General features: G+C 49.0%; 1 protein-coding gene across 1 annotated transcript in view; it reads right to left on the bottom strand.

The window, feature by feature from the left end:
- Positions 1–14,582: 14,582 nt before the first annotated feature.
- HIF3A (hypoxia inducible factor 3 subunit alpha) overlaps positions 14,583–18,799 on the bottom strand; it is a 45,640-nt gene continuing 41,423 nt past the window's right edge. The window contains exons 13-15 of the mRNA XM_056847027.1: positions 17,739–17,850; positions 17,257–17,362; positions 14,583–15,059 (exon numbers count right to left, since the gene is read on the bottom strand). Of these exons, the coding sequence (XP_056703005.1) occupies positions 14,908–15,059; positions 17,257–17,362; positions 17,739–17,850 (370 nt within the window). The 3' untranslated portion in view covers positions 14,583–14,907. The remainder of the gene's footprint in view (positions 15,060–17,256; positions 17,363–17,738; positions 17,851–18,799) is intronic.

Here is an 18,799-nt window from a genome sequence, read left to right as displayed (position 1 = left end):
AGGGGGGGGGCTCCAGTTGCCGTCAAGTGCGGACGTCGCAAACGCCACCTAGCGGGAAACGGGTGGGGGCGGAGTCAATGGCGGGAGGGCGGAAAGGGCTCGCGCCTCTGCCCATGCGCAGTGGCGACGCCGAGCGGCGTCCTGGTGGTTCCCCTCGCGCAAGAGGGGAGGCGGGGCCACAGGAGAGACTCCCGCACATTCGGCGTGGAAGGGGATTCCGTCTCGGAGGCGGGGGGCGTGGCCAGCGAAGGGACGGGGCTCGCGCCCTGATAGGCTGGAAGCGAACACGGTGGCTGTTGTGTGATTGGCCAAAGAGGAGCCTGGGGAAAGGCGATTTGTCGATTTAGGACGTATGGGTGCGCGAGGAGGTCTGATTGGGCCCGCGCCAGGCAAGGACGGGATTGGCGCAGACCTATATGCGGTTTCTGGTTGGGCCGGAGTAGTGGGAATCTTCTGCACTGCTCCTTTGCAGGGAATGCAATTAAATATTGTCAGCGCCTGGCGACGTGTGAGTGGGGAGGGAGGCGGCAGAAGTAGGACGCGTGGATGCATTTTTGTTTCTGCAATCTATAATGTTACATCAAGCATATGGCAGTTTATAATACTGCCAAAAAAACAAATCAGTGGGTTATAGAACAAATCAAGCCTGAACTGACCCTAGAAGCTAAAATGACTAAACTGAGGCTATTGTATTTTGGTCACATCATGAGACGACAAGAGTCACTGGAAAAGACCGTCATGATAGGAAAAGTTGAGGGCAGCAGGAAAAGAGGAAGACCCAACAAGAGATGGATTGACTCAATAAAGGAAGCCACAGCCTTCAATTTGCAAGATCTGAACAAGGCTGTCAAAGATAGGACATTTTGGAGGACTTTCATTCATACGGTCGCCATGAGTCGGAAGCGACTTGACGGCACTTAACACACACACACAATACATGAACACATGAAGCTGCCATCTGCTGAGCTAGACCCTCGGTTCTTTGAACCCTTCCGGGCGCATACCGTCTGGACCGGGGGATTTGTACTCATCCAGTGCAGCCAGGTGCTTCTCAACAAACTCTCTGCCCATGTCAACCAGCAGCTCTGTCGCTGTCTCTAGATGAGCCCATTCTCTTCTTCTTGGGAAAAACTGGGGCATTGAGCCTTTCTCTCTGTCCTGTCAGAGTTTCTCCTTTTTCACCCAACAGTGGGCCTATGGCCTCTTTACCTTGTGTTTGCTCCTCACATATCTGAAGAAGCTTTCCTTGTTGTAGCGAGCCTCCCTGGCCAGCCTCATAGACTCATAGAGTTGGAAGGGACCACCAGGGCCATCAAGTCCAACCCTCTGCACAATGCAGGAAATTCACAACTACCTCCCCCCCGACACACACACCCCTAGTGACCAGAAGATGGCCAAGATGCCCTCCCTCTCATCATCTGCCTAAGATCACAGAATCAGCATTGCTGACAGATGGCCATCTAGCCTCTTCTTAAAAACCTCCAGGGAAGGAGAGCTTACCACCTCCCGAGGAAGCCTGTTCCACTGAGGAACCGCTCTGTTAAAAAATTCTTCCTAATGTCTAGACGGAAACTCTTTTGATTTAATTTCAACCCGTTGGTTCTGGTCCGACCTTCTTGAGCAACACAAAACAACTCGGCACCCTACTCTATATGACAGCCCTTCAAGTACTTGAACATGGTTATCATATCCCCTCTCAGTCTTCTCCTCTTCAGGCTAAACATACCCAGCTCCTTCAACCTTTCCTCATAGGACTTGGTCTCCAGACCCCTCAACATCTTTGTTGCCCTTCTCTGGACACGTTCCAGCTTGTCTACATCTTTCTTAAATTGTGGTGCCCAGAACTGAACACAGTACTCTAGCATCACACTGCTGACTCATGTTCAGTGTTTGGTCTACTAAGACCCCAAGATCCTTTTCACACACACTACTGCTCAAACAAGTCTCCCCCATCCTATAATTATGCATTTGATTTTTCCTACCTAAATGCAGAACTTTACATTTGTAAACTTCAAAGAACCGAGGGTTCAAAGAACTGAGGGTCTAACTCGGCTCACTCTGAGCTTTGGCCTCTCTGATGGCTGACCTACATTGCCTAGCAACCTGCAGATACTCTTCTTTAGAGGTATGGCCTTCCCTCCATCTCTTCAGCATTTCCTTTTTCTCCCATAGCTCATCATGGAGCCTTACTTATCCACACTGGAGATGCTGGGGACTGAACTGGGGACCTTCTGCATGCCCAGCAGATGCTCTACCACTCAGCTACGTCCCCTGCCAATAATAGTTACATATACATTCAGGCCATTAATAAAATGACTGTAAATTAATACAATCATCTTTATTAGTTTCTATGCTATTTAATTAGTTTTTATGCTATTTATACGCAATGAGTAGGGCTGCCAACGTCCAGGTACTAGCTGGAGATCTCCTGCTATTACAACTGATCTCCAGCCGACAGAGATCAGTTCTCCTGGAGAAAATGGCCGCTTTGGCAATTGGATTCTATGGCATTGAAGTCCCTCCCCTCTCCAAACCCTGCCCTCCTCAGACTCTGCCCCCAAAACCTCCCGCCAATGGCAAAGAGAGAGAGACCTGGCAACCCTAATAATATTGTTATTATTGCTAAAGTGACAACAGAATATTCTCCTAACTTGGAGCAGAGGGCTTTTGACAGGAAAAAAATCCACCCCTAGGACTAGAATGACAACCTGCAGAGTGGAATGACGGCCCCTGGGAGTTGTATGCGTGTTCTGGGACTGAAATGACAGCATCCAGGAGTAGCAGAAGTCACTTACTACCTGATCCTTTGAACTGGAGATGCCAAGGATCGAACCTGGGACTTTCTGCATGCCAAGCAGCTGCTCTACCATTGAGCCACAGCCACCCTCTAACAAGCAATTTCAAACAGTGGGACTGCCGTCTGTCACCCATATGTCCAATGGACAGAAGCCATGTGCCTTACTTACAAAGTGTGAACTTGCCCTCAGCTGGTGGGCAGATATTTACCATGCCCTCTGGAGGCATCTAAAGACATCCATGCCTGATAGGCGTGGCAAGTCCAGCATCTTGGATTTAATGCACCAACCTCCGAAAAGACATTAGTTAACCCCCTTCATCTCTTCCCTTGCTTTCTTTCATTTTTCTAACTTTGCCTTTGGGTAATGCTATTTTCTACTTTATTAAGCAAGCAAATTGCTTCACACAGATAAGCCAGGCGGGTTGATAAAGATCAGAATTCCTGGTGGTGGTGGACACGAAGCTTTTGTGAATCTGCCCCTTCTATGCAAACAGAACAAGCAGGCAAGGGCCTCTCCTGAGCAGAAAATCTTTTGAGGCTTGCGAAGACTTCCCCTTGTGTTTTCTTTAGCCTGCCTGCCTTCCTTACACATTCCCTCCATTGCCACGAGGTGGAGGTAAAAGAACAAGTTTGCTGTTCAGCTAGCAGCTGCCAGTTTTGGTGCCAGAGAAGGTGGCAATTCTATGTGCATTTTCTTGGGAGCCAGCACTATTGACCTCAGTAAAACTACTTTCCAGTAACCAAGTCTTAGGCTGCTTATTTCCCTCTGTTGTGTTCTTAGATAGCTCCTGCTCATTTTGACCAGGTGCGCACAGAACATCCCCCTGTTCATTAGTGGGGAGGGTGGTTACTGGGATTTCCCGCTTCGGGCACTGCAGTCCCAAGGCCCGGCTCTGGTTGGCCTGTGCCTTGCCTCTCAGCAGCTTGCATACCCTCTTCCCCTAGGGTAGGCATAGAGAGGCTGACAGGCCAAGCCGTTGCTGGTTGTTTTGAAGCATGCACGAAATTCAGCCCTCTTTGGCTCTCTCCACCCAGCTGCTTCCGTCAGGTTTCTCCTACTTTTTGGTACGGCGTCTAGAGTGCAAAGAAGTCTCCGGAGCCTTCTATGGCTGAACGGCTCTACTGGCCTCAGACCTCTCATCTCCCCCACACACACCTGCCCTGTAGAAGATTCTTGTATGTATTTTGTGTATCAGCAGGGCACGCCCTTGGTATAAAAGCATTACCTACAACCATTTTCCACACCCTCGCCATTTTAATATTGGTTCCATTGAACAATGATTCTTGCCTTATTGAAATATTGGTTCGCAACAAACTCTAGGTCTAAGAAATACTCCTGGTCAAAGTTCACTCTGTATAGTGACATCCTTACCTCAGTGGAGTAATCTTAAAGGGATTAGTTTTAATCCACTCATCTTCTGGAATGTGTCATTGTCTTTGCTATTCCTTGATCTTGTTAATCATTAATCGTGGTATGCATTGCCTAAAGTCCATTGTCTAAAAGTATTGATCAACCTTGCTATTCATTATGTGTCCTTCTTAATAAAAACCTGAGAGCTCCACTCAGATGGTAGAACTGGTTCTCTCACGGATCAAGATACACTTGTGTGTGTTTTCCCTTCACTGCCCAACATCAGCCAGCCTCTCCTGTCCCTTGATCCCATGTGAAGGTTTCATTTACAGCCAAACTAACCCTTTAGCACAGAAATGGGGAACCTCAGGCCCGGGAGCCGTATGCGGCCCCCGAGGACATTTTTTGTGGCCCTCGGGACCTCCAGGGCCCTGCCGCGGAAGCGGGGCACGGGGCGGCCCTCCCCAAAGGTGTTCCTGGGGCAGCGGCTTACAGGGGCGTTGCGGCGCTCTTTGGACCTCCTCTTGCCGACTGTCGGTCGGCGAGAGGGAGGGACGCTTCCCCCAAGGCTGCCCCCTACAGCTGTGGTGTGCAGGAACACCGCAGCACATTGTAAGCCCCTCTCGCTGCCTGTCGGCTGTTGAGCAGTGACGGGGGCGGGGGAAGAGGCCAGAGGCTCCTGGCGGCAGAGCATGCATGTGGGAACCGATCGGGCTTCGGGGGGGGGGCTTTTGTGGACGCTGGGGGGGGGAGAGTATGGAGACAGGCCCAGTCGCGTGGGGCTCTGTGCGCCGCAGTGTGTGTGTGGGGAGGCTGGGGCCTGGTTGTGCGGGGCTGGCGTGCGCGGGTGTGTGTGGGGGGGCTTTTCTCTTTTCTTCCTTTTTCTGTCACTCTTTCTCTCCCTCTCTCTCTCTCTCTGTCTCCCTCTGTCCTTTTCTTTCTCCCACTCTCTCCATTTCTTTCTCCCTTTCTCTCTCCCTCCCTTTTCCTTTCTGTTTTCCTTCCTCCCTTGCCCATTGACTGTGGCCCCTGGTGCCTCGTTTGCTCAGGCCCACCGCTGGCTGCCCTCCCGCCTGGGAGGGGGGAAGCGGGGGCGCCCTGCAGGCCTTCTGTGTGGCCTCCCCTGGGGTTGCCAACCTCCAGGTGGTGGCTGGAGACCTGGCAACCCTTGCCTCTCCCCCCCACCGGGAGATCTACACCTGGTATGGCCCCTGAATGATGTCATAAATGTGCAAATGGCCCTTGGCAGGAAAAAGGTTCCCCACCCCTGCTTTAGCGTAAATGCAACCATCTTGAAACATTGCTCTTTCTCTTCATTAGTGTGAATGTTTGTGAACCTTCTGTGGCATCACAGGAGCTCAGCCAATGGCAGGTTTGGATAAGCTTCCACTCTTTCCAGGGAGCAAAATGAGTTTTAGTGACTATATCTTGGTCAAAGTTCTGTGCTGGGGGGGGGGGAGTCAACCTCTAAACTGCTCTCCCCCATGTTCACTTTGTGGAATTCTGGGGGCGCTCCAAACCCCACCTGGAGGTTGACAACCCTTGCCCCCATGTGCCCAGAAAAACAGCCGTTGCCACATGACATTCTCCCATGCCTGATTTCTGATCACTTTTTATTTCCCTTGGTGCATTAGTTATGTTTAGAATCTGACAACCCCCACCATTCAGCACCAAGAAACGTCCGACATGACAAGCCCCCGCCAGCCTTCTGGCCAACTGACTAGAGTCCCAAGTAAAAGAGCTTACCTTTCCTCCACTTGCCCTTTAGCAAACCACTTTACTCAGAAAGTTCTGTTTTGGCCCATCATTGCCAACAGAAACTAAATTTTCGGAATCAAGAAAATGTTGATACCTGTTCAATACATAGTTAGATTTGAACATAGATAGTTAGAAGGTGGAGAAGTGTTAGATTTGAATCTGAACTTGGGAAAACAAATTTACTTATCGACCAGTTCTAACACCAACAGGAACATTCAGTGGGTACATTTGGTTGCTAGGTTGGTGCAAAATTTGAGAGGGACAAAAAGAGAGTAACTGATAGAAGGCATTTGGGGTTACACACCGCGAAGTGTGCTTGGAGGCTGCAGCTGTGTTTAGACTGCTGGTTGGGGCCAGCTATTGTAGTGCCTTATTAACTTAGTTTATAGGGGAAACATATATTCTTTCACATATATGTATATTCACATAGCATGAGACACACATACATATATATTCTTATATACAGATCTAGAATCACTATGCATGATGGGTAAAATACGATTCTTTGGTCAAGAGACATTCACTACTGTAAGGCCTGGGTCAGCTTGACCCACAACTGTTACTAGACAGGTGCAAGTGAGATCATTCTTTCTCTGTGTCTTGGCTGGCACAGCCAGACTCACTAACGAGCTTACAGGCTAGTGATTGATGAGACCATTAATGTCATCCTGGAATGTAAAGTTGCGGTTCTTCATTACCAGCTAAAGTAAACGCCTTCAGATGACTCTTATAGGATATGCAAATAGTTGTTTATACGTTTCTAATGGTCACTGGCTCAAGTGTTATACGTAACTGTCATTAGTGCTGTCTGTTTAACCACCTATAAAATATGCTGTCTCTTTTGTTCTGGGTGGAGGACTCTGACTTTTTTTAAAGAGTTTCTTCCACGTGCGCTCTGCTCTTTTATTGATCAATAAAAGACCTGCTTGATTGTTAACCTCTCCCTTGAATTACTTAATTGAATGCTAAAAGTAATTAGGGCTTTACACTATCAGGAACACGTGACCCGCCCCACAAAGCCACAATTATACTGGCTACTGATCCACCTCTGAGCCCAATCCAAGGTGTGGGTTTTGACATTTAAAGCCCTACATGGCTTGAGACCAGGTTATCTGAAGGACTGTCTTCTCCCATAGGTTCCTTCCCAAGAATTAAGATCACAGAATTCAGCCCTCCTGACCATCCCATTAATCAAAGAAGCTCATTTGGTGGGTACACGAGAGAGGGCCTTTTCAGTGGCAGCCCCATGAGTATGGAACAACCTCCCCAGGGAGGTGTACCTGGCCCTCTCACTTTCAATCTTTAGGAGGCAGCTGAAGACTTTTATTTAGGAATGCATTAGGTTAAGATTACTAGCGGCCCTGAGTTGTCATTTTAAATTTTGGTTTTATGTTATCAATATATTTCATTCTGTGTGTTTTATCGATGTTTGTAAGCCGCCTTGGCCTCTGTAAATAAGACAGGCCACTAGGAAATATTTTAAATAAATAAATTTACATGTAAGCATTTTTAAATAGGTCTTTTTCCTCTTTCAAGCTTTAACTGTTCATAACACTTTCCTCCAGTTACGATGGGATGGGGTAATGGTCCTTCCATAATTGCACATAGATGAAAACTGTTAAGACTGATATTCAGTATTTATTTTCACAGAACATGCATCAGTCTGAGAACAATCCATTTGTCCTGATAGCAACTGTACCATTTGACAAATATAGTAACTTTGGAATGCCGAACCATGCTCTAGGCCGGCTGTACAACAAACAAAAACAGCTCAAGCAATGTCATCTAAAGGTCCTTACGCTTTTCTTGGGTGACTGCAGGGAAATTCCCAAACATGTTTGCAAAATCCCATTAACGACTGACACTGCGGCAGAGACCTGTGTGGAACAGCCTCTTCCCACACAATAAAGGAAGCTACACAGAGGCGAAGTTATGTTACCAGACGGATTTTATGTCTCACAACAGCGATAGATACAGACGCAGCAAGAGGCAAACCCAATCCTGCCACAGAGGAAAAAATTAATCATACACAAGGGCAGGAGGAAACAATATAAAATAGATATAAAAGCAGATCCCCGAAGCCTTGACAGACGCTGCCTCCTCCTACAACCAGCCCTCCCCTTTGGTGAAGCCCTTCCCTCACACCCCGTGTCATAGCCAGCAAGCCCTTCGGTGTCCACAGGGTCAGATATTGCAATACAGCAATCGTTTGTAGCTGGATTATCATGTGCGGACCATGACTGCGGTAGTGCAATATCCAACGAGTGGACACAACACCTTCATTGGTCCACAGTTAACTAACTCCAGGATGTCACATGCAGGGAATTCACCCAGCACCTGTTCAAGAGCATCGAGAGACGGTCCCCAGTACACAGCATTTCCCATTCCAGCATTTCAGGGGCCCTTCAGCTTTCCTCATGAAGCATCTTACTTACCGTCATGGTTAGAATAGGAGGGCAGGGGAGAAGCGGCACCCTTCCCCTGACTTCTCAGGTCCCATCTTCTGGACAACAAGCACACACCTTATTAAATGCATGGAACCACGCAGTGCAGGACCACCCCCCTCCAACTCCAGCCAATCCACCTGACCCCAAAAGACCCTCATTAACAACAATCTGAGCTGATGGCCTGCCCAGCTGATGTGCACTTTGAACACTGAAAGCAAATGCAAATTATCCCACCCTCAGCGCCAATGTTACCTGATTTTCACAAATTTGGCCCACTCCAGTATTTTAGCTGTTTAACTTCCAGGGTGATTCCGTCTCTAGGAAGGTTTATCCCCCCGCTACAACTCCCAATCTGCACTTCTACCCTGACATTGTTCACCCTAGGGATTTTTGTTGGGTTTTTTTTTTTTTTTAACTGTGATGCCCAACAAAATTAGGATCCACTGGAGGATTCTGCTGAAGGTTGTCTTGCAAGTCCTCAGAAAAACAGGAGCAAACTGGATTTAACTCACCCTGGTTGCTGCCATTTGCCTGCGGACCGACAAATACACACTTGAGGAGCACACTAATTGAGGCATTGGGGGAGGGGGGGGCTTTCAAAATAATACACTAAGACCGTGGCTTGACCAAGATTGAGTTCGGCGGTTTTCAAGCTTTCTGGCTGCCACCTTGACATGGCTGCCGCTGCAGGAAATTCTCGGCTGCAAGGGGCACAGTCCGTTCACACAGAGTACAAGTCAGACTACTGGGCCTCATAATAACTGCATATGAATGGGGGGTGGGAACTAGACAGGTCGCGAGCTCTAAATAGATCTCCCGACCAGTACACAGCAGCTGGTGTGTGTGTGTGCAGGACTGGGGTGAGGAGTTCAGCAAAGAGGGGGGAACTTAACCCTTTCTCCTATGCTATATTCCTCTCCTGAAATGCCACTTCTGTTTGCCCCACTGGGAGAGAAATACAAATAACATCAAGGCAACCAGGGTAGGATAAGGAAAATGGCAGGAAGGGAAACAGTTCATTCGTGCTCCCAGGCAAGGGGCACTGTGGCTATGTTCCAACCAAAAACGCTCAGGGCATCTGATCTGGTCCGTCTCTGCACACTCCTGAACACATCCAAGACCCTCCCATTTCAGGAAAGGCTGGTAGTGATGGCCAAGATCTCTATCTGGACCACCATTAGCGTTCTCCTCACTGAGGAGTTTCCAAGGAGCGCCAGGGCTCCCCCGTGGCTATTTTGAAAACCACCGACCTCGCTGTTCAGAGCTGGCTGGCATGACAAAATGCTTGGAGGGAGGGGGGGGCCATGTGCGTGTGTAAGCGTGGCAGGAGGGGGGGTTGTGTCTCTCGAATATGTACGTTTGAACACTGTGACACAGCAGCCTGTTCTCTGAGGGGTCCCAGAGAAGAGGAACAAGACGGATCCCGTTTGTCAGCTAAGGTGTTCCCTCACGGCCTTCGTCAAGTGCCACAGGCTGCCTAGTGGCCACCACTGACAGAAGGAGGGGACCACAGCTTCTGCGTGGCCCAGCCGCCGCCACCACTAAATGGAGGGACGGAGCACCAGGGCCTTCCTCGTGGCTTGGCACCTGCCACTCGGGACGGAGGGCTGCGTCCTTTGCACGTCAGCTGCGCTTCCCCCTCCTTGGACTCCTAACAGCTGCCTAGCAGGACTGGGATGGGAAAGCTGCCCAACGTCCCTGTCTCAGGTTGGCAGATCGCGACCTCGAGAGGCCTCCCTGTGCCTTTTGAGAGTTGCGGAGAAGTCAGAGGTTCGCCCAGCAAGGCGCCTTCTCCCGTCACGGTGTCTTTGTGGCAGGAGAAGTTGCCCTCCGTTGACTTCCCCGCTTTATGCCACTGTTTCACGGCACAGGGGCTCTCGGGCAACAGCCCACCCCTCGGCAACCTGACCAAAAAACCCTGCCAGAAAAACAGGCGGCAACCCTACTTGTGGCCTAGCACCATGGCAGCCCTACCCGTGGGCCTAGCACCGTGGCCTCTGTGAGGCCTGGGAATGAGGGGAGGTATGTGTCTGTGTGCGGGTGAAGCACCGTGGCACTGCGGTTGGGGCTAGCAGCCACCAATCAGGGCCGAGTGTTGACAGGTGGGTGGAGCTGGCCACCACCCTCTCAGTGTAGGCCGAGCGGAGGAGACGGGGGAGAAGCACCACAGCCACAGTGGCCTAAAAACACTACCCCAGGGACAGAATAGCACCTCATGCTCTTTTCGCATGATACGTCCCCGGAAGTAGGTGTGGCAGAACAGGGTGCCACCGAGTACGCAAGATAAGCTGCCATTTAAGAAGGGGCGGAGGTTTCCTGGGGGGTCCGTTGGCCCCACACTTGAGAACGAGTACTGGTCACAGGGTGGGGAGGGGGAGAGAGACACAACCCCCCTTTAGCAGGACTGGTTAAAATTCACAGGGGAGGGGGTACGGACGGCAGCAGGGGTCACAGCGCCAGGCTTCGGGGCGGACGAGAAATTAAAAAGCTACAACCCAACGATAATAAACAACAGCAACACTAATTGGGAAAGGGGGCCATAATCATTCACCACAGTCTCTGGGGAAATAATAATAAAGAGAGGAAAACGAAACCATGTAAAAATCGACAATGGCAGCGGCAGGGTGGGTGGCGAGAGCAAGACCCCCACCCCCAAAGGAAAAAAAAAACGAGAAGAGTTTTTAAAGAGAGACAGAGAGATGCGACATCCCGTGTTCTTCACCTGGCTTTGAGATTCTATTGTTCTGTGCGTGTTATCGAGTGCGGCTTCTGAGAAACAAAAAAGAGCTGCCTGGGCCCAAAGCGGCCGATTGTTGTGAGATTGCACATGCTTGCAATTGTGTCTTGGTGCGTTGGTGTCTTGGCGTGTGTGTGTGTCTTGCTTGCAATGAACTTGAAAAAGTTTGTACAGCTTGGCACCCATCATTTGGGCTCCTCCTCCCCTCTCCCCCCACAAATACCTACCCCATAACCTCAAAAAGTATAACATGAGGCAGGAGAAATCTGGGAGAAGGAAGCTTGTAAGGAAAGGAGAGGTAGTTGCAGGACCTGCGATGGTTTCCCCCCTCCCTTCTTTGCCCTCGGTTGTTGGAAACGGGGGCCCACCTTAAGTGGAAAAGCTGGCAAACTGGGGAGGGGGGAATCTGAGTTCAGTTCCCCCACCCCCTATATTCTCCCATGCCACTTACTTTTGCTCTCACCGACCTGGAAGAGATCAGTGGGTTTGGTTATGGTGCTGGTGAAATCGTCAGCATTGAAGGCACAGGTGAATGGTGCGACTCAGGCAAACTGGTTTAAGGGCATCGTCCTTCATAAACTGCAGTTCCCAATGCAGTTTGTTGGGGGAGGGGTAGATACCATTTTGGTTGTATCCCTCTCTCTTGGGCGGGGGCAGACTGAGGGCGTGTGTGGTCTGGACCTAGTGAAGTTCTTGCAAGACGGGCGACCCCAGCTGGGTTGGAAGTGGGGGGGTCGCACGAGATAGACCACTGCAATAGCTTAGCTCAGCGGTCCTTTTAGATGGAACCCCCACCCCCTTTTGGGTGCCCTCTACATTCCATATATGGCGGGAATGTAGAACTCTTTTCACCTGTGCACTTCCCAGCAAAGCTTCCTTCTCCTACCTCTGAATGGGTCCTCCGGTGAGTTATCACTAGATGCACTGGAATCTGGGACCAGAAGAGAAGGCAGCCATGCTACGTCAGAGGCAGCGCCCAGGGACACGTCTGTTCCTCCCTGTCGCTAGCCAGCTAACAAGGCTGGTATGCTGAGGAAAAGGGGGGTTTCTTAGCCAGGGAAGGCCAAGGTAGCAAACTCCCTGATACACACATGCGTGCACACACACAAACGCACTCCAAGGGTCTCTCATGCTTCCCAAGGAAGGTGTGGGAAACCCTGGTTTAGCTTAACAGACTTTTCTACTGACGTATAATCAAAGGGGGGGGAGGTGAGTTATGCTAATTAAGCCTGGATTGGGAGATATAAAATCCAGTATTTTAAAACAGTTTCAGTTAAAGTAAAAGTGGCAAGGGATAAATAATTTAGATTTTTTTAAAAGACTTATTTTTAAACAGAGACTAATGGGGAATTATTCCATTAAATGGGTCTATAATTGGAGGTCACCAGCATTCCTGTGGGGGGAAAAGGATTCCTGTGACTTTAACAGGTATATAGAAAGGAGAATTTCTGCATGCGCAACTTCCCCCACCACTGTAATACTATGGAGGGAGAAACTGTGCTTACCAAGAGTCTCTCTTCCATTTTAACAGTTAAAGCCAGAGGAGGTCTGTCCTGCATAAAATAAGGGCAACCCTACAAGGAACACTAATACTATCATGGTTCTTTCATATCGAAAGACATAAAAGAGGTAAGGCAATTTAATCTTTCACCAACCACTGCTGGTGCAGAAGTATGCAAGGTTTCGAGCTACACAGAACTCTTCCTCTTTGGGCAGAATGGAAAGGTAACTGGTTTCTGAGCAGCAGAATGGGTTAGGGATACAGATATTTCCATCATATCATGGCAATTCTTAATCCATTTTGCACAGCTGCTGAGAATGAATCACCTTTCCATGTTGTTTTCAAATGTTGCAGCTAAGACTGTAAACCTACGCATACTGGCCTGGGAGTAAACCCCAGTGGACATTGTGGAGCTTACGTCTGAGTAAATATGCATATGAGCAGGCCAGAAAAGGGTTAGGGTGAAAACCTCAAACCTGTACGCTGCTACACAGGAGGCAGTTCCATTAATTTCAATGGAACAGGCTTCAAAGAAAACATGTTCAAGATTGGGGCACAGGAACACGAGAAAGGCAGAGACTTTCTCTTGAAAAATTCATCCCCCCTCCCCAAACCCCTGGTAAAAACAGAAAATCTGGAATGGAATCTTAACAAAATCATATCCCAGAAAAAATTCAATTTTTTCCACACCAACCTACTTTCAGGTTGGAACTGCATATATGTCACTGGGTTGCCAAACTCAAAGTTTCAAAAATAAATTTCAAAAACATTTCCTTTAAAATTCAGGACTTTGTCTTAATGTATTTTGTTCTCTTGTTGTTGTTTTTTTAAAAAAGATTGTCTTTAAAAGCTTCTGATGGTATAAATAACATTTGGGTTCCTTAAAATTTGTCTTCCAGTTTCTGATTCTTTAGTTCCTGTTTACTGTCTAGCTCTTTGTGGCTTACATGAAGCAAAAAAACACTTTTTTTTTTTGCCTTTTTCCTAATAAAAAGTTTGTGATTTTTAGTACAATTTTTAGGATTTGAGGAGCCACAAAATTACCCCCGAGTGATGAAAATGGAGGGCGGGGAGAGCTTCCTCAAAAAAGCTAGAAATGTTTCCGATAATACGAGGAGCAGAGATCTAAAATCCTATTTTTAAATAGGTATTTTTTAAAATTAGGTTAGCTCCCCTGATCTTTACAATACATTCAGTTTCTTTATGTTTTAAAACGTGTGGCCTTGACCCGCAAAAGCGTTTCGGCTCCTGCAAGTGTAAACAGAGCTTAAACAGGGTCAAAAAGTGGCCAACAGCACCATGATTGCTTCTGCCTCTCTGTGGAAAATAATTCAACCTATTACATTTTTGGCCACTTTAAGTGGGAAAAAAGTGGAACATGGGGTAGCAACAAAAAATCGACCGTGACCAAAAAATGTGTCTCTCAGTTAACTGAGGTGCAGTTGATGCCCTCCGTATCCCTTTAGTAAGGGCGAGAGGCTTGCTGAGGTAAATGAGTAGGGCGCTACCGCCAAAGAGGCACCTGAAGGATTCTGGGAAAGAGGACGGGAGTCTCCTGAGAGGTGCAAAGATGACATTAACCCTCATTACAGCGAGTCCCCCATTTTTCCCCCTCCCAAGATTGGGTGGTCCCAGTTACTTCAGGAATGGGTGGATTTGTGTGAGAAGCTGGGGACATGGAGAAGGTATCGCCCCGTTTATGTTCACGAGCGACCCCTTTGGGGTTGGCACAAAGCCAAGGGCAGGGGAAAGGATAGTGCGTAACGTACTCCTCGTTCCTTATTTCAAAGGAGGCAGATGAAAGCTCAGTGTCGGGTTCCGACCATTCCTGGCCAGACCACCTCACATATTGTGTTGTGGTTCTGGCTCCTCCTTTGGGAACTGAATGGCACCGAGCATCCTGTACGTTAGGTGGGACCTGGGTGCTTTGACAGAACCCCACCACCCGGCTTCTAGCCTCAGGGATATTAAAAGGATACGTAATCAGGGTGGGGTGGGAGATTGTCCCTAACAGTGCAGGCTCCTAAGTTCGGCTGGGCCTTCCTCCCTCGCCATCTCCAGAGAGGAGAGGCTGCCCGATGAGGGGGACAGGACTGAGGTAGGAAGAGTTCTAAGGACCCTGGCGGAGGCTGTGGGGGGGCCGGGGGGAAAAGACTTAGAGGGGGTGCAGGACAAAGGGGAGGAGGAGGAGGAGGAAGAAAGGAGCCCCTCCAACTCTGCCTCTCATGGATGATCTGGGGTTGGATTTGGTTCCATTTGTCCCATCTGCGGAGCAGGAGTGTGGGATGAAGGTGCAACTGTGGTGTGGCTGCCTTCTCAGGTGGCCTGGTCCAACTCCGCAAGGAGCTCCTCCCCGAGCTGGAAGTGCTCTCCACTGCGCACAGAAGCCTCGTCCTCGCCATCGTACAGGGCCAACTGAGAGAGCGCTGGTCCATCCACTACGAAAGGCAGCATATCCCCCAAGAGGCCTGCAGGCAGGGAGAGAGGAAGAGACCAGACGAGGGAAGACACACAGAGATAAATATTTCAGGTTTTGAAACAGAAATTGTGCCTTTTGGGGCGGGAAAGGGGATTATCATGTGGCACTGGGTTCCACAGGCCCAAGTTTTTCCAGTAAAAGCGGAGCTCACTCAACACTATATTAAGCCAGCTGTCTGGGACAAGCCCATCCCTGACTTATAGCAAACCCAGAAACTGAGAGGAAACCACGGATCGATCACCAGTGTAGATGTATGCAGTGTCTTAATACCGGAGAGGCGCTGAGGATCCCCCGTGCAACTTCACATAGGCTGAAGTCCTCGTTTAAACAGTAGTGCCAACCTGTGCAACCTGTGCCTGGTTGGTTTGTAGCCCATTGTGGCGATCTACTGTGCTGACCGGCCAACAAAGCAGATGTAAGTCAGGAGGGCATTTCTTGCAGAGCTCAGCTGTGACATAATGGATCAGTAGGGTTGCCAACCTCCAAGTATTAGCTGGAGATCTCTCGCTATTACAACTGATTTCCAGTCAATAGAGGTCAGTTCCCCTGGAGAAAATGGCCGCTTTGGCAATTGGACTCTATGGCATTGAAGTCCCTCCTCTCCCCAAACCGTGCCCTCCTCAGGCTCCGCCCCAAAAACCTCCCGCCGGTAGTGAAGAGGGACCTGGCAACCCGAGGGATCAGCTTGGGAAGCAGCTTCTATTAGGGACATCCAAGCATTGTGTTGTTTTACTAGGAATCTTTGCTGTTAGATTCCAATAATGTTATCATTCAAATGTTATCGTATTTTGTAACTAGCTTCTTGATTGACTGAACAGTCCTACTGTACTTGTAATCTGCCTTGTGTCCCAGTGAGAAAGCACACATATGAAAATAAATAAAAATAAAGTAAAATAAAACACTTGGCATGGATTGCAGAGCGCTTTAAATATGATCCTGAGCCTATGCAACACTGCATGGGGAAGCTCTTTTGCCTCGCCCCCAACTCATATTTACAGGGGGCCTCAAATCCTCTTTACTACAGACTTGAGTATTAGAAAGATCAATTACAAAATTATTATTATTATAAGAATAGGAGTTTCCTAGAACAAAAGTGGTAAAAGCACTTCCAAAGAGCCTTTTAAACAGGAAATATGTAACAATGTGGCGTAGAAAGAAGCTAGGGGTAGAATCACAGAAACACAGAGTTGGAAGGGACCATCAGGGTCATCTAGTCCAACCCCCTGCACAATGCAGGATATCCACAACTACCCACTCACACTCCCAGTGACCCCCTACTCCATGCCCTGAAGATGGCCAAAAAAAAAAAATCCTCCAGGATCCCTGGCCAATAAAGGGTTAGGGACTGACCACTGTGTTTAATTCATACTATCTGTTGTAAGTAGGCTCCTACTATAATTTTTGCATTCACTTATTTTGTCATGTCATGTTAATACTTATGGCTTTACTTCACCTCTGGTGGCATCCAGATTTCTACAAGTGAAATCCCACCTCACTGTCTATTGGATGCTCCATCCTGTTGATTGTACTGACTTATTCTGTGTAATCTGCCTTGAGTCCCAGTGAGAAAGGCGGATTATAAATAATTTAAATAAATTATCACTAGTGTGACGGTACAGGAAGGCACAGAACAAGTCCATACACTTTACCCCCACCATCTCTTTTGCCCTTAAATTAAAAGAGTTTCCGACTAAACATTAGGAAGAATTTTCTAACTGTTACAGAGGTTCCTCAGTGGAACAGGCTTCCTCGCGAGGTGGTGGCCACTCCTTCCCTGGAGGTTTTTAAGCAGAGGCTAGATAGCCATCTGTCAGCAATGCTGATTCTGTGACCTTAGGCAAATCATGATAGGGGGGGCAGGAGGGGTTGCATCAGTGTTTGGCTCTCGTAGCCCCTTCTTGCATGTCCAGGGTAGTGCCGATCGCCACTTTGTGGTCAGGAAGCAATTTTTCTCCAGGCCAGATTGGCCAAGGATCCTGGAGGGTGTTTTTGGGAGGGAGGGGCCATCTTCTGGGCATGGAGTAGGGGGTCACTGGGGTGGTGGTGGGGAGACAGTTGTGAATTTCCTGCATTGTGCAGGGGGTTGGACTAGATGACCCTGGTGGTCCCTTCCAACTCTATGATTCAATGACCACCCCACCACCTTCAACAGCACATGCAAACCAGCATCAAAAACAAATGCTCACTCATTGGCTCCTCCAGAGACAGCAGCTTCCTGCCCAAAGCCATGTTGCTCCCGAAACCACGCTCAGATCTGGCATCCAGACACTCCTCAACACTCAACAGGAAACCCTGGAAGAAAAGGAAAGGGGGCCCCTAAATGAGGAGCTTCCCACAGTCCAGGCTGGAGGAAAGGGGAGAGCACCAGACCAATGCATTTGAATTTATTTTATTTATATCCCGTTGGGACTCAGAGTAGCTTTAGAACATCGTTCTCTCCTCCTGTTTTCTCACAACAACCACCCAGTGAGGCAGGCCAGGCTGAGAGACTGTGATGGGCCCAAGGTCACCCGGTGAGCTTCCATGGTAGAAGTGGGGATTCGAACCCAGGTTGCCAAGAGTCGTAATCTGCCACTCTACCCGCTACACCACACTGGCTCTCAGTGTTATTGCACCCCAGGCTAGAGGGACTGGGGGTGGGGATGAGAGAGACCCCTTTCACACATACCAGGCTCAGGGATGGCATCAGAAACCCATCGGGCTCGTGGCCATGAAGGCGCTTGGGGGGCCCCGCCTCCAGGAAGATGTCCCCCTCCTCCTCCACACTCAGCTCCCGAGCCCTGCAAGGAAAGTGGGGGGAGAGGCAGGGATGAGGAGATTCATGCAAGTGCAAACATCAAAACACATGAACACATGAAGCGGCCTTCTACTGAATCAGACCCCTGGTCCATCAAAGTTAGTATTGTCTACTCAGACCAGCAGTGGCTCTCCAGGATCTCAGGCAGAGGTCTTTCACATCATCTCCTGCTTAGCCCCTTTAACTGAAGGTACTGGGGATTGAACCTGGGACCTTCTGCATGCCAAGCAGATGCTCTACTACTGACCCATGGCCCCTCCCAACGGGCAGAAAGAATCAGGAGCAGTACTGGAATTTCACACTAGAACATTCCCCCACTCCGAGCAAGGCTATCTGAACCCTCTCTCTTCCCCCCCCCCGCCCCATCCTCTTGGAATCCGCTGTTTTTAATCAGTCAAACAGAGAAAACATACATCTAGAAGCTTCCCTAACCCTCCCTTCCAGCAGCCTTCGGAGGTGGAACCGTGCGTCTGGTTTATCAAACCACCAATTCTCACGACTCTTCTTCCCGTGGGTAGCCCACTAGGGGTTGAACTTTTCTATGCCATCTGAACATGGTAAAACAGCCTCCCAAACGTAAGTGCGCCACTTCAGTACACCCTCAATCCATCCAGTTGCTTCCCAGCAAGTGGTACACTGTATTTAGAAGACTACTTTGCTACACTTGGTGGGGAAAATGGTTGTGAAAACTGATTTAGGTTACCCAGAACACACACACACACACACCCTTTGCAAAATTGGAAGGAATTCAGGGTCCTGGGGAAGGAACAAAGATCTGGCTGGCTGTAGCAGCCTCACCTCCAAATCCCTTGCCTTTCTCAGCATTCCCTGTAGTTTTATTAAGCTGATATTTTGCAACTGGATGTAGAACGAGCAAACGGACACAAGCTCCATGTCCCTTAGCTCAACTCCAGATTTCCTCGGCAGATAGG

This window comes from Euleptes europaea, chromosome 3 (assembly GCF_029931775.1).
Source record: "Euleptes europaea isolate rEulEur1 chromosome 3, rEulEur1.hap1, whole genome shotgun sequence".
In the NCBI taxonomy this organism is placed as follows: domain Eukaryota; kingdom Metazoa; phylum Chordata; class Lepidosauria; order Squamata; family Sphaerodactylidae; genus Euleptes; species Euleptes europaea.
This window is presented reverse-complemented; position numbering and strand designations above follow the sequence as displayed.